The 15,910-nt window shown below is 45.6% G+C and overlaps 1 protein-coding gene across 1 annotated transcript in view; it reads right to left on the reverse strand.

Annotated features, from left to right (window-relative positions):
* GTF2F2 (general transcription factor IIF subunit 2) overlaps positions 1-15,910 on the reverse strand; it is a 933,714-nt gene that overhangs the window by 565,541 nt on the left and 352,263 nt on the right. The window contains exon 5 of the mRNA XM_086935014.1: positions 2,881-2,916. Coding sequence (XP_086791140.1) covers positions 2,881-2,916 — 36 coding nt within the window. The remainder of the gene's footprint in view (positions 1-2,880; positions 2,917-15,910) is intronic.

The raw sequence follows: 15,910 nt of genomic DNA on the forward strand, positions 1-15,910 counted from the left end.
ACTTAAGGAGTAGACAGTAGTATGGTTGTCCCTAAAAGTGCTCCAGCATAGTATCAGCTTTGTCAACATAAAGACTGGAATCATCAATACAAACATCCAGCCTGTACATCACTGGAAACTCCTGTGCTGCACATTCAGGAATGATGCCTGATCACAACACTAGTGCCCATGGAGCAACCCACAGAGACTGTGTGCTGTCTATCTTGGATTGTCTGAGCGAAGGCATTCATGAGTTCATCAGGGATGGGATTTAAAAGCTGTCTATTTTCCTTAAGGCATGCATGTAGCGTTATAGTAGGCAGACAGTGTTCAGTTACCTCATTGCCAAGCTGGCCGAGGAAAAAACTATTTTGCTAAATGTATTTAGCGGTAGGGAATGCATTGGGATTCCTCATGCTTCTTGAAGGCTGAAAAACCAAACCGGGAGTCACGCTTGTTCAGGAGTACTGGGTAAAAGGCAGCAAGGGCTCTTAAGTGGCAAGAACAAGTAGCATGATTTCTGTTTGAAGATCTGCTTTAGTCTCTACGATAGAGAACTCGAGGTCCGAAACTTTAGCTACTATATGGACTGCTACAGTGAAGGAGGCATGCTCCACAGTGGGGGGCTGCAACAGAGGATAATTCTGTCCCAGATGAACTATTCAGGCATTTGGACAAAGTAGAAGCCAGTATCTGCGTAATGAGAGCAGGAAGTAAATTGTCTGCCTCCTCATCATCATCCTCATCAAATAGAGCACCTTAAAGCCTATGAGTGGCATCAGAATCTGCAATAAACAGGGACTTCAGCCTATGATAATACTGGCATTGGGGAATTGCCAGGCCTTTGCTTAAAGTTGGGGGCTGAGCCTTGGTAATTTCATGAGAAGATGTAGGACTGGCACAAATCGAAGTCCCCTCTGAATCAGAGACAGACAACGATGTCCGATCCAGGGCTGGCATCACTGCAGTTGGAGCAGATGCCAGAGTAGGGAGAACCAACAAGGCCTCCATGCAGGAGAGAAGATATGGACCAGTGTCAATAAAGGACAGGACAGTAGCACAAAGGGGTCGGTCAGCAGCTCCATGGGGCCGAAGGTACTATAGAGGGAGTCCGCATAATTCTAAAAAAAACTGCATCATGGCCTCACTGAAGGGCTCTACCTGCTGTAGGGTCGACACTGGCCTTGGTATTGGAAAGCAAACTGAGACCAGCTACAAGACGAGCTCATAGCAAGGTGATGGAAGAAGAGTTGGGGTCGTTGAGAATTGGCTGCATGATTTCTTCAATAAGCGGGAGAAACTGGGGTCGTGACAAGTCCCTCTTGGACTGCGGCAAAAAGTGACTCAACTTTGCTTTCAAATTGCAAAAGAATGGTGGTTGAGTAGGACAGGAGTGCTTGAAACAGAAGCAGTAGAAGCCCTGCAACTTGGCTCAGGTCCTTTGCTTGGAGCATGACCTGCCCCAAATCTTGTGTTCAGCGATGTACAGCTTCGCTTCCCACTCCTTAAAGATCTTCAGGTGCATCAGGGAGCATGTATTGCAAAATATGGTGTTGTGCCAAAACCCTAGACACCACACACAAGCATTGTGTGAATCAATGATGAACATTTGCTCCCTACATCATGGCACTGTTTGAAGCCTGGAGTCTTTTGGGAGACATTTGTCTTAGAACACTGTCTAGAATACAAGTTTTCTCGAGTTGGAAAGCAGACAAAAAGCAGAGCTCTGGACTCATGACAAATACACTGAAAGACAGAAAGCGACATCAGTGGGCAGATCTAGTGCATTTATATGGCTCAAAGTCGTCACTTCTTAGGAAGGTCGCCAGAGAGGCAACAGAGCAACCTTTTGGAATATGTGAGCTTTGGCTTTGAACATTTCTAGATCTATGCTGGTGGCTGGAGAAAATAAAAAGGTGAGGAATCGGTCATTAGACGTATACATGAGAAATGTTGGATTAAGATAACACAACAACCCAAATGGGTCTAAGTCATCCCAGAGCTGATTGGATGGAAAGCTACCAGCTGGACCTCTCTGCCTCCCACACCCTGAGGAAGTGTAATACCAGCATGGAGGAATAGAATCCACAACAAGATGGAAGTTGTATACAGACAAGGTGTTGGGTACTGCAAGCATGAGGAGACCAGCAGCCTTAGGGCATTAATAGATGCCGTCAAAGAGGGATGCCGCATACTCACTGAACCACCCAGGACTTCCACCTCACCCCTCACACTGTTTGAGTCTTGGTAAAGGTCAGCCAGTGAAAGAATAGCATGGTAACCTAGACGTGAAATTCACTATTTGTCAGACTTAGAATCTCTGAGCTGCTGCGGAGGCAACATTTAGTTGATCGACTCTCTCAGGCACAATACGTGCACCAGCACTGCTTTGCTGCACTCCTACTGCCAGAGCATTGTCTTAACATCTTCCTCACTCCCCCGTCTCCTGATGGAGCACTGCACCACCAGTCTCTATGGCAAGCATACCCTAATGTCATGCCATTAGCAGAAATAAAATTAAACAAAAACAAGAACGATCAAAAGTTGATTTGTCAAATGATACAGAAAAATCACACAATTAGCTCATTTATAATGAATATTTGAAATCCTATAACAATGGAAAAGTTGAAATGGTTCAGGCAAGATGCTATTCCCCCAATTTAATTTGATAGTTCTGAATACATGATTAATTTAAGCAAATCAAAATACAGCAGTGAATGGAATTAAAAAGTAAACATTAATTCTACCATATTCTCTAGAGAATAGGGATGAACTTTCACAGACTGTCAGTTGTACACTAAACATTAAATTACAGAAAGGATTAATTTACAATTTAAAAAAGCCATAACAGATGCACATAATTATCAAGTCAAATAAAGTAAGTCTTGTTGGAACACATACCAGTTTTATTGCTATCAGATTTGTCCTCAGGTGTGCCTGGAACAGAAAAATAAAAATGTTTGTGAAACGAAAGTATAAATATAGACTATACATTTGGTAGAAAGTTAGTCTTATTAACATTACATTGCTTTGTCAGACAATGTTGAGCCACTTGAAGCATGGAACCATATGTAATAATTGCTAGCCCGTATCAGTTTGCCTTTAGGTTACCTTCCTAAATATGGAACATATCAAGCTCCATCACAAACTATAAATACACAGAAGAACAGACCAATGGCTTTGATGTTATCATTATTGTGGATGTGAGGCTTGTTAATACCAGCAGTGAGTAAAATAAAAGAGGATGAAGAGGGTAGTAAGAGATCAGCTTCTCCTGAATATTAGTTTAAATATGTGGAAATGTAGTGTGATTTTTTAAACACAGTGTAGATTTTTATTAATGCTATCATTCTACCCCTAATGATTATTTGTGAAAATTAGCGCTAAACTGTAAAGCACAGTGGACTGAATAAAAATTTACACTGGTAGGTGAAGGTTTCAACTCCAGAAGTAGCGGCACATGGTATGCTGGATAGCTCATTGTTATCTTCTATACTTGCTCTGTTAGTATTTAAATAATATGTTGCAGCTTTAAGGCTCGTGTTTATGCGAGCTCTAGAATTATACTATCCATGTAAGTTCCAGTGAGGCGATTCAGTTAGATGCTGAGCTGTGATCAGAGTAGCTGTGCTGCCTAGCTCTACCTGTTCTTTCCATCACCTATCTTCAATAAAGGAATTAAAGTAATCCGGCGTAATTGATTACTTTACAAGTGTCGACGAGGGACGGAGACAAAACATTTATTTTTAGGGAATTTATTTCAACTTAAATATTGGTGGTAAACAAAGTATATTGAAGGAGAGCTGACAGTGGAAATATCGCCTTAATAACTTCATGCGGAACTTTAAGAAGACAGATTTTTATCTTCTTATGAGGTGAGAAAACTTATTTTACCACAATTTCTGGCTTGTAGCGTAACGGTTGGTGTACGCCTTCGGCTGCATCATTCGAGCAGCGGCGTGATTCCAGACACGCGACTGTGCTGAACTCGAGACATGGGAACGTGAACACTTACCTCAGAGTTAGCTTGGAATTAAATCGCGATGATGTCATTGCGCAGTCACGTTGCATGACCTTGCGTGGTAGCCATTTTGGGAGGTAGAAAGTATTTACCGGAGCATTAGGAGAGACTGCATTACCGGAGCAAGTTGGAAATACATTTTGATATATTTGACTATTTTAAACGGAAGCGGAATTAAAGGAAAGAACAGGCGAGACAGTCGGGGGCACTCAGAAATCGGAACTTTGTAAATTAGAGTGAATTTTTGAGGATTTTCTCATTTTTTTTATTTTATTTAATTAAAAGTCATTATATACAAACAAAGTTATTGAAAGAAATTTATCTAAAAATGTTTGGAAAAAGGTGACGCAAACCTGGTTAACATAGAAAAGGACATGGCTCAACAAAACATTTCAATTAGTGCTCCACAACCCTTCTGGGAGACTGGTTCACAGCCAGAAATTAAGTGGGTGGAGTGAAATGAGTATTTAATTAATTACATCTGTGCCATTGATGAGGCAGGGAAAATTAAAGCTGAACAGAAGAAGATAATACTTTTACATTCACTAGGACCTAAAGGTTTAAAGACTCATTCACGCATGCAAAAAGTAGTAAATGCTGATTTAGAGGACTTTGAGAATACTTTAAAAGATATGGACAGATATTTTGCACCAAAGGTGTGTATCGGAGTGATAAGACATAAGTTCTTCCAAAGGAAACAGAATGAGGATGAAATGGTAGATGAATGGGTAGATGACTTGAAGAAATTTGCAACTGACTGTAAGTTTGGTAACTTGCATGACAATCTTATTCGGGATCAATTAGTTATGCACAATGATAATTCACCTATACAAGATCGCTTATGGGTGAATGGGGATGCACCTTTGGATGATGTTCTAGCTATAATGAGGAAATCAGAAATGTCCGGTAGGTGCGCCAATGTAATTAAAGATGCAGAAAAGGAATCTGGGAAGGCATCATCAGTGTTTTTCAAGATACAAAGTACGTCAAAAAACCAAAATAAACAACTTCAAGGAAGATGGACAAATCAACCTTTCAAAAACCAGGGAAAGGAAAAGAGTACGGAAGAGAAGAGGTGCTATTGATGCAATAGCAGAGAGCACAATATGTCCAGCTCTACGGAAAAAGTGTGGTGTTTGTGGGCTAGTTGGACATTTTAGCAAAATGTGTCGTAGACGCTGCAATGTGAAATTTATTTGGAGTGAAGATTTGGGTATGGATGATGGCGTGGAAGATGACCAAGTCATTGTGAAAAATGTAAGGGGTAATTTAGTGTTGAATATCAAAGAAGAGTCAATGGAGGGCAAACCAATAAGTGAACTGTCTTTAGGTGATGTACGTGTAAATGTTTACGCTGACTCTGGATCTCCGTACACAATTATAAATGAAGAGGTATGGGAAAAGAAGTTCACACACAAGATTGGAGATCATTTAAATGTCTCCGATGTGAATCCTGTAAGTTACACAGGAGAGGAGATAGATATGTTAGGGTTTAGATGGCTTATGTTTCTCTTTAAAGGGAGAGTGACTAGGGGAAAGTTGTATGTTGCAAAAGTGGGACCATCTGTTTTGGGATGGCATGACCATAAAAATGTACATATATATTAGACCCAAATAGTGAGGAGAAAGTACTCGTTTTGGATGAATGCAGCAAGATATAAGACACATTGAAAAGTAAGTTCACTAGTGTAGTGGGACAAAAGTTGGGGAAGCTAATAGGATTTGAACATAGGATTGTACTAAAGAGTAATGCTCAACCAAAAGTACACAAAGTCAGGCCTATTCCTATGTTGATAAGGGATTAAGTAAAGAAAGAAATACAAGGCCTTTTGGCTAAAGGAGTTATTGAAGAAATAGAAACATCCAAATGGATTTTTCTGGTTGTGGTCGCGAGGAAACCCAACAGAAAAATGTGTTTATGCATTGACCTGGACCACCTTAATAAAAACTTTATTATCAAAAGATTTCCTTTACCAAAGATTAATGAGATGGTTTCTTCCTTAAGAGTGGCGACTTGGCTCTCTACCATCGACCTCTCTGCTGCTTACCATCCGGTTGTTTTTGAGCCTGAATCAAGGAATCGAACGGCTTTTATCACACCGTTTGGGTGTTATCAGTTGAGGCGAATGCCATTTGGCCTTGCATCGGCCGCTGCGGTATTTCAGCGTTTGATGCACGTTGTTTGGAGAGGTAGAAGGAGCGTGTTTCTTCCAGGATGATGTTTTGATTGCTGGCACTGACAAGGATGACCATGACTCCAAGTTGTTGAAAGTGTTTGAGATATTGAATTCAGCGGGGTTAACAGTAGAACTGTCTAAATGTAAATTTGGTGAAAGAAGTGTTTCTTACCTAGGCTATATTATCAGCGAGGAGGGACTCAGACCTAAGGCCTCACTTGTGGAAAATATCGTAGCATCACCTGCTCCAACATCTAAAGAGGAAACAAGATCTTTCTTGGGGATGGCAGAGTATTGTGCGAAATTTATAGGTAACTTTGCCTCAAAGGTATACAACATTAGATCTCTGCTTAAGAAGAATGCGAAATTTGAATGGACAAAAGAGTGTGAGAAGGAGTTTTATGAAATTAAAATGGACATACAAAGGGTGAATGCATTGTCCAGTTTTGATCCTAATCTTGATTGCCTTCTAACAACTGCCGCAAGTGACAAAGGATTGGGTGCTGTCCTCTCACAAATAGGTAATGATAATAAAGAGAAAATCATTTTGTTTGCATCAAGAGCACTGTCCCCTGCTGAAAGCAGATATCCTATAATAAAAAGAGAAGCCTTAGCTTGCACATGGGCGTTGGAACATTTTCGTGCTTTTGTATGGGGCAAATGGTCACCATCTGGACGGATCACAAACCTTTGGTCCACATCTTGTCTACTGAGGGGGTTGCTACAGGGTCAGCCAGGTTGGCAAGGATATCCAGGCGTATGAAGGAGTACATTTATAAAATTAGTTTTGTGCCTGGGAGAGAAAATGTAGTGTCAGATTGTTTGTCTTGATTACCCACTCCATTGGAGGAATGTGTTGATGACCCATGGGGGAATTTCAGTGTGGCTTTAGTACAAGACTCTGGAGTTCCTGCCATTAGTAAAGAAGAGTGGGCAAAAGAGCATAGCAAGGATAAGGATATGGTGGATGTTTCTAAGTATATTTTTAAAGGATAGCCAAAAGAAAAATAGATTACTAAAAATATGAAACCTTTTTGTGAAGTGCGTTTGGAGTTGTCCTTTGAAAAGGGTGTGTTATTAAGTGGAGACAGAATTGTTCCCCCTGTGAGTTTACGTAAGAGAGTTTTGCAAATGTGTCATGAAGGACATTTTGGTATAATTAGAACAAAGCTCCAGTGAGGCGATTCAGTTAGATGCCGAGATGTGATCAGAGTAGCTGTGCTGCCTGGTGCTACCTGTTCTTTCCATCACCTATCTTCAATAAACAAATTAAAGTAATCCGGCGTAATTGATTACTTTACACTCATGCGAATCCTAACTAGTGAAACATGAAAGATAAGTCAAGACACAATTACTGAGAGTTTATTTTACAAAGTTTCGTTTTGTTTTAAGCCCAAAGTAGCAGGAATCTGCTCTGTTCATTGTTCAGCTCTATTTGCATCCAAACCCAAGTATCCATGTGCATTTGGATAATAAACTGTAATAATGTTGTATCAATCTCTCAGTTGTATAGTTTTTTCCACAAGTTGCCCCAATTTACAGTGTCAAACTCTGGAGGAGTCTGAGTAGCACACTGCGTTTGGGAGCCTTGATCCGTCTGGCATTACAGACCATTCTGGTGAAGGGCGTCTCTCGTCCAAACGGCAGAGAGGAAAACCTTACACTCCTTACAGGGGCAGGTAGTATTTAACTGCTCATGCTCCCTTAACAGGGAGTCTGTACTGTAACAGGACACTGTCCTGCAGGGACCCTACCAAAATTGCAATGTGAAAATGACAGTTTATTTTCAAATACAGGCTCCGTTTCAAATAATATTGGGGTGAAGAACACGTTAATGCATAGGGAGAAGTAGGATACAGTACCAGCATCTGTAGGCTATAAAATGATGAGGTGTGTTCATTTCGGATTGAAGAGTACAACAATTGATTGAACATTATGTGTTTTGAAGAATTAATGGGAATATGCTAGCAACTGGTTAATGCCCCCACTCATGAGGCTGGCCATACTTTAGATGGCATTTTCTCCAACATAGAAGGGATAACAGTCCATGATATCCTTCCCCTTACATGGTCTGATCATTATGCCATACTCTGCACTCTTCCTATTACTGGACTTCCCCTAACCAGACAGGCTCACTTAAATCAAGAGCCTTTCAAAGTATGGAAAGATATTGATAATGGAGCCCTCACAGTCCTCCTGATTAAAACTTGCCCCACCATACCCTTGGACCCTAATGAAGCCGTTGAACAATTTACAGACTGGATAGGAAATGCAATGGACCTACTGGTTCCCTCTAAGATCTTCTCTAGAAACAGAAAGCTGCCTTCGGCTCCATGGTTCACAGAAGAACTTAGGAGACAAAAACAAGAATGCAGAAAACAAGAAAGATACTGGAGAAAGTCCTACGATCAAGTCTGCAAACTCCGCTACAAGAAGACTCAGCTTAGATACAAAAAAATGATTCTAGAGGCCAAAAAAAAGTTTTTGGGAGATCAAATTGATAATGCCAAAAACTCCAGCAAACAGCTATTTGCGGTAGTGAAACAACTGCCCGGGAAGCCTGCCGACATAACACCTATTCCATCGTAGGCTCTCTGCAACTCGCTGGCAAACTTCTTTTTCTCTAAAGTTAATGACATTTACTTAGAGTTTTCGACCAGCGACCCACCAACTACAACACATACCTGTCCCCCCACCTGCTCGCTAACCCAGTTTGAGGATCTCGAGGAGGAACAAATCAGGAACAACATGCAGTCAAAAAAAGCAGGATCCGCCTTGGACCCCTGCCCACCCAAGGTTTACCTACCAGTTATTGACAGCATCAGCCCAGCTATTATGCTGGTCTGTAACACAATACTTAGGTAAGGGATTTATCCAAATACCCTTAAAAATACCCTTATAAAACCACTCCTTAAAAAACCAGGTTTAGATAAAGAGCAGTTGAAGAACTACAGACCCATTGCCAGTCTGCCATTTTTAGCCAAAGTGGTCGAGAAGGCAATAAACGGCCAGCTGTCTGAATACCTTGAGAAAAACAATCTGCTTGATGACACGCAGTTCGGTTTCCGGAAACTCCACGGAACCGAGACTGCCTTAATTAAGGCGGCTGATGATATCAGAACCATTAGAGACCTTGGAGGATCTGCTGTCCTCATAATGTTGGATCTCTCAGCGGCCTTCGACACGGTCAATCATTCCGTTTTGATTGATCGTGTGGGAAATCTGGGCATTGATGCCAAAGCTAAAGACCTGCTGGCCTCATTTCTGTCTAGCCGCACACAAGCAGTGACGCTAGGACCTTTTAAATCACCTGAACTTGCCTTGCCATGTGGTGTTCCTCAAGGCTCATCTCTAAGTCCGACACTATTTAACATTTATGTGTCGGACTTAGCTAGGGTTATTAAATCATACCAGATGAGCCTTACTTCCTATGCTGATGACACCCAGCTGGTGCTTGCCATAAATAATAATGGAGAACGGGTGGCAGCACGCTTTCAGGAAGGCATGTCAGCAATTAAAGACTGGATGAACACCAACTGCCTGAGGTTGAATTCCGAGAAGACGGAGGTGGTTGTCTTCGGGAAGATCTCCCCCCAATGGTCAGCAGAATGGTGGCCCGCATCCTTAGGAGCCGTACCAGTACTAGTAGCTAGGGTCAGAAATCTGGGAATAGTTTTTGACGAGAAGCTCAACTTCGTGGCACATGCCAACCAAACGGCGGCAAATGCCCACCACAAACTTATGCTTATTCGCAAAATCATCCCACTTCTTTCTGAAAGCGCCGGTAAAACTGTGGTGAGCACCCTCGTGCTCTCCGCTTTAGATTACTGCAACGGCCTATTTGCCAATGCACAAAACCGGGTACTCTGCAAGCTGCAATTGATTCAAAATGCGGCAGCAAGAGTACTATCTAGGACCCCTAAATTTAAGTCTATCAGTCAGACCATCAGAAACTACCACTGGTTAACAATCAGAAACCGAATTAAATTTAAATCCCTCTGTCTGACATTTAAGGCCATCCACAACCAAGGCCCAATGTTCCTGCGAGAACAGCTCACTACCTACTGTCCTTCTAGACAATTGAGATCTATGTCACAGCATTTACTGGCAGTACCCCGCACCAGGACAGCTACATGGGGAGACAAGCGCTTCACAGTGACAGCAGCCAGACTCTGGAACTCGCTTCCACTAATCATTAGATCCTGTCACTCCCTTCTCCAGTTCCGGAAACTGCTGAAGACGTGGTTGTTTAACCAGTAATTGAGCACTTTTTGCCACTGTGCGGCCACCTCCAGAGATCCTAACAGTAATCTTAGCGCCAAGACGCCCACGGGCATACGTATGCGCTTTATAAATCTCAATAATAAATAAATAAATAAATAATAAATAAATAAATCTAGGTGGGTGGATGGTGTGTACTTTAGAATATTATACAGGCAGAACAAGTAGGTGTATCCAAATAATGGATTCATTTTATTTTGTATGCTTTTACAGAATGAAGCATAAATATTTATTTTGTTTTTCAAGAAATGGATTGCGATTTTTAGTTTTTTACTTTGCAGCCCTGATGATGTCCAAAGGAGGACGAAACGCGTAGGCTGCTCCTAAACAAAGATTGTTCTGTTTGTGTAAAACCAATGATCTGGATGAAATAATCGTCGTATTGGATTTATGAATTGATGAGCACTTTTGTTGGAATATGGATTTGGACTTCCTGATTTAAATATTGGAGAAATATTTTTGGCAAATTAAAATAATTTGAAAAGAAAGGGGCTGATACGGACTTCAATATTTGATTGGTAAAAATTTTGTGTGAATCAGACGCTCCTTCCATTACTATCTTTAGGTCGAGGACCGTCGCACTGTGTAGCAGTGGGCGGAGCCCGAGATTTAATGTTTCTTAGAGGGGGTTTGGAACCCGCCCCTCTTCTCAATTGGCTGGCCTAGTAAATGCTGGCCAGCAATTGGAGGAGAGGGGCGTCACTTGGTTCAAGCCCAGTCTTTTTCGGATTCGGGGGCGTGTTTTTTGCGTTCTTTCTATCTGTGACGTCATCCGTCACTCAGCAAAAAACACGCCCCCGATTCCGAAAATTTCGGAGCTTTGTCCATCCATTTTTTGTTGTTTTTGTTGTCAGGAACAGCCCCGTTGTCACTCCAGGTAAGTTTTTTTATATTTTTCTTGCTCTCCGGGTCCGAGAGTTGCGAAGGAGTCCTGGCAGTGCGCCCATTTAACCCAGACTTCGCCCCTCCCCTCCCTGTGGCCTCATCTCCTATGCTGCCATCGACCCCAGGAGTGCCGATTACCCGGCTGACTGCCTTCCCGTGAGAGCCAAGCCTCCGGGCTATCTGTCTGTCCTGACCCCAGCAGATTACCAGCAAGCGAACAGCTTGTGTGCTCACAGGTAGTCGTAAACTGCACGGCAAACTCGTTAACACACACACACACACACACACACACACACCTACCGCCCGCCTCCTCCCTCCACGCTTCAGCCCTTGAACAGCATTTGGGGTCCCAGACTGATGTGAAAGGCGCTGGGCACACAAACCTTATTTTTTTTCCCCCGAGTAATCATTGTTATTATTGTGAAATTTAATTCAGCTGAGAAGGAGATAAAAGCTGCCAGACCTAATTATGCCTCATTATTTGAAAGGACGGCCGCGCGCCTCGCTTGCTTCCAAGGCTGGCAAAGTGGGGGGCGGCACGATTAAGAACAGGCGATTTTACAAAAACAAGGCGTGGGCGGTCGTGCAGTGTGAAAGAGCTGTTTTTTGTGTGGCTGGGGAGGGCTTTAGCAGCAGGGGGCCCGGGGCTCCTGAATTAGAAGCCTAAGTGATGAAAGAAAGGCTGCCCACCATGGGGGCTTTTTATTTGATGAATGCTAATGGGAGGGCTCCCCCATACTCTGGTGCGCTCCCCACCGCACAAGGCCTTTCACGGGAAGCAATGGGCCTAATGCCGATCCCCGGATAGGCCTCGCTCTGAATCCTGGTGTAAAGTCCAAGGCCTCTTGCAGTGCAGGTTAACTACGGTTGCCCTGTGTGGACATAACAGCTCGTACGACGACCAGATCGGTTACAGCCCCACCCAGGGCACGCAGGGACCCCTGTGCTCGATTATAAACACTTCCATATCCTGGAACAAGATGGCAGGCCGGGGAACAATGTGTGCGCCGACTGCCAAGCCTCCGGTAAGTCACCCACTCCCGGCGTGCCCGGCTGGGGAGTACTGACTGTGTGATCTGCTGCTCCTGTCTGGGCGTGTCCTGCGGATGGCTGAGCTGCCACTGTCTGGGGGGGGGTCCCGCTGCACCTGCCCGGGTGTGTGCCCTGCTCTGGCCGGCCTTGTGTCCCGCCGATACCCCTGCTGGTGTGTGTGTCCTGGCACGACCCCTGTGGGTGCTTCTGGGGAGCGGGCACCCTGCCTCCTCTTCTTCCGTCTTTCCTGGTGTTTGCTGCTTGTCCGTCCTGTGGCTCACTGTCTGTCCTGTCACCTCCTCCCTGTTGTCTACCTGTAAGTGTAAACACTCCTCTGACTTGCTTCCTTTTAACTCTCTCCTCTTTGGCAGTGTGTTTTGTGTACGTCTCCTGCCTGCTCGTTCCGGACTCCAGACTTTGGGTGCTCATGCATGCCTCCTCATGCGTGCTGTCTGTGCCCTCATGCGTGCTGTCTGTGCCCTCTGCCTCCTGGCTGTGCCGCCATGCCTCCTGTCTGTGCCGCCATGCCTCCTGTCTGTGCCGCCATGCCTCCTGTCTGTGCCGCCATGCCTCCTGTCTGTGCCGCCATGCCTCCTGTCTGTGCCACCATGCCTCCTGTCTGTGCCGCCATCCCTCTTGTATGTGTCCCCATGCCTCCTGTCTGTGCTTTCATGCTTCTTGTTTGTGCCCTCATGCCTCCTGTCTCTTCCCTCATCCTTGAAGGCTCATGTGTGGACACTCACGCCTGATGTCACTGCTGAAACTCATTGTCTATGCCGTGTATGAATCTTCTGTCTGCTCTCCCCTGCACCCCCCTCTCCTTCTCGTGTTTTAGTCCTCGAGCTCCCTGACTGTTCCTCCTCCCTCGTCCTGTCTTTCTGTTAACCAGCCCCCCATGTGTGTCACCTGCCCCCCACCCACCATGTGTGCATCTGGTGTCTCCTGTCTGCATGTCTCGGTGTCCGGGTGCATCGGGACACATGGCACTGCTGCAGCAGGGAGCGGCGCCGCTGCACGTCTTGGGCGGACCTTGCCCCCCGAGTGGAGGGTGTGTGTGGGTAGAGCCTGGTACCAGCCAGGACAGCCACGGTCTCCCTTTAATGGTGCCGCTCCAAGTTGCCAATAAGGCCCTCTCCGCATCTTCCTGTGGTCTGAGGTGGCGGCAGCGGCTGCCAGCGCAGCTCCGAGATGACAATGACATCAGCGCTGTGCCAGCCTCTCCCAGGCTCCGGAACGCGCCCCTCCCATGTCTCTCCCACCACATTAGCTGCCTTTACCAATGTTTCAGCAGTCACCTTTGTTTGGGAACATTTTTGGATTTTGATTCTTTCGGTTTGGGCCTCCCACGTTCTATTTTATCTGTGGTATAAGTTTATGTTCATTTGTCCTGACCTTTGCCCTATATTTTTACCCTTTAGGCTCCGACCTTTGAATTTGACTTTGAACTTGTGCTTCTAACCAACCAATGCCATTTGCTTTCTGTTATCTGGGTCTGATTTGTGACAGGCGCCTGCGTTGACCGCTCTGTGTGTGTGTGGGGCTTTGTGTGTGTGGGGGGCTCTGTGTGTGTGGGGGCTCTGTGTGTGTGTGTGTGTGTGTGGGGGGGGGGGGCTCTGTGTGTGTGGGGGGGGCTCTGTGTGTGTGGGGGGGCTCTGTGTGTGTGTGGGGCTCTGTGTGTGTGTGTGTGGGGCTCTGTGTGTGTGGGGCTGTGTGTGTGTGTGTGCGTGGGGCTCTGTGTGTGTGGAGCTCTGTGTGTGTGTGGTGCTCTGTGTGTGTGTGTGTGGGGGGGGGCTCTGTGTGTGTGTGTGTGGGGGGGGGGGCTCTGTGTGTGTGTGGGGGGGGCTCTGTGTGTGTGTGTGTGGGGCTCTGCGTGTGTGTGTGTGGGGCTCTGTGTGTGTGGCTGTGTGGATAGCTTTTTTTGTAGGTGGCTCTATGTGTTGGTGGCTCTGTCTGTGTGTGGGTGGCTCTGTGTAGGTGGCTCTGTGTGTGTGTGGGTGGCTCTATGTGAATGACTGTGTGGGTTGCTCTGTATGTGCGTGTGTGTGTGGCTCTGTGTGGGTGTAAATGCAATAGGTCATGCATATGCGAGCGATTAAGCTATTGGCATTGTAAATGACAATGCCATTTATTTAACGAGTAAGCTATTGGCAATGTAAATGACAATGCTATTTATTTATGATTTAAAAAAAAATTGTCATGAGCAATGCCAATAGCTCTACCTGTAATAATGCAGACCATTGCATTGTAAATGCTTGTTACTTTTATGAGTCGGTAGACGCCTCAATTTATAGGACAGTGTCTGAGGCCATGGCTCCCCTGGAGAAACGCCTCTTGTGCCAAATAGCACAAGCCTTTGAAAGGATGGGGGGGGGAGGAGCCCACTACCCGTACAGCAACCCCACCGCCTGCTGGGACCTCCCAGCCCCAGGAATCACATCCTCCACCAGCGAAGAGACCCTGTGATACAGGAGTGGATCTCAATGCCTTTGCCAAGCAGAAGCAGGCATTCCTGGCCAGTAATGCACCTCGCCCCGTATCCCCTGCTCCCCCAACAGACGACTACAGGGACACGGACAAGGACGCAGGGCCCTCCCGCCCTGGCTGTCTTCCTCTTAACAGGCCAACCTCACCACTAACTCAGGCAGCCACGTATTGTGCTCAGATATGTTGGACCCGGATGAGATCCTTCACCCGAGGTCTTCCCAATGGGCCCCGTCAAAGAAAGTCGCACAATATGTGGCAAGCCGCATTCCGAAGCCTCTGGAGAAGGACTCATGAAATTGCTTGAGCGTGGAGTGTCCCTGCCCTCTGGAGGGCAAGGTGGCGATGACGCCCGACATAGACCCCCAAATGGGCACTTTCTTGCAAACGCTTGTCAACAACCCTAAAAAAGGGATAGACAGATCCTGGCGGGCTTGCCAGGACAAGCTGCTGGATTCCCTGGGCCCGCTAACAAAGATCCTGCACATGGCGGAAGAGGCCAAGTCATCTGGTTCCCTGATTCCCCCTCTGCATGGGGACAGTGTGCAATTGTCTTTTTCGGTAGCCCGAACTGCGTGTTATCTATGCAGGGACGTCACTTATTACTTATTAAGGTAGACCCCCCAAGCTGGGAGACTTGCCAGAATCAGAGGTGGGTCGCGTCACCCAAGGAGGCCTTTTCGGGGAGCCCTTTATTAAGGCGCTGGGGTGATTAGTGAACACTTTCACCTCCCTTGATAAGGTACAGTATTCTATTAAAAAGGTTTTTCACTCCTGGGTTTTCTGAGGCCCGGTTGAGGTAGGGGCCGCTCGGCCGGCCAGCCCAAAAACTAGTATCATCCCAGAAGACTAGGCTGCCACCAAGGCCAGGATCAAGACCAGGCCAGATTTAGTCATTTTTACCCCACCAGAGGGCGCCGCGGCAGAGGGAGAGGCGCAGGTGCCTTCAACAAGATTGGAGACTGTTTTACCTTCTTTTCATGGAAAAGTAGGGGGCCGACTGGCGAGTTTTTTCAAGACTAGGACTTCCATCAAAGGGGACGCCTGGGTCCAT

The sequence above is a fragment of the Lissotriton vulgaris genome, chromosome 8 (assembly GCF_964263255.1).
Source record: "Lissotriton vulgaris chromosome 8, aLisVul1.2, whole genome shotgun sequence".
In the NCBI taxonomy this organism is placed as follows: Eukaryota; Metazoa; Chordata; class Amphibia; order Caudata; family Salamandridae; genus Lissotriton; species Lissotriton vulgaris.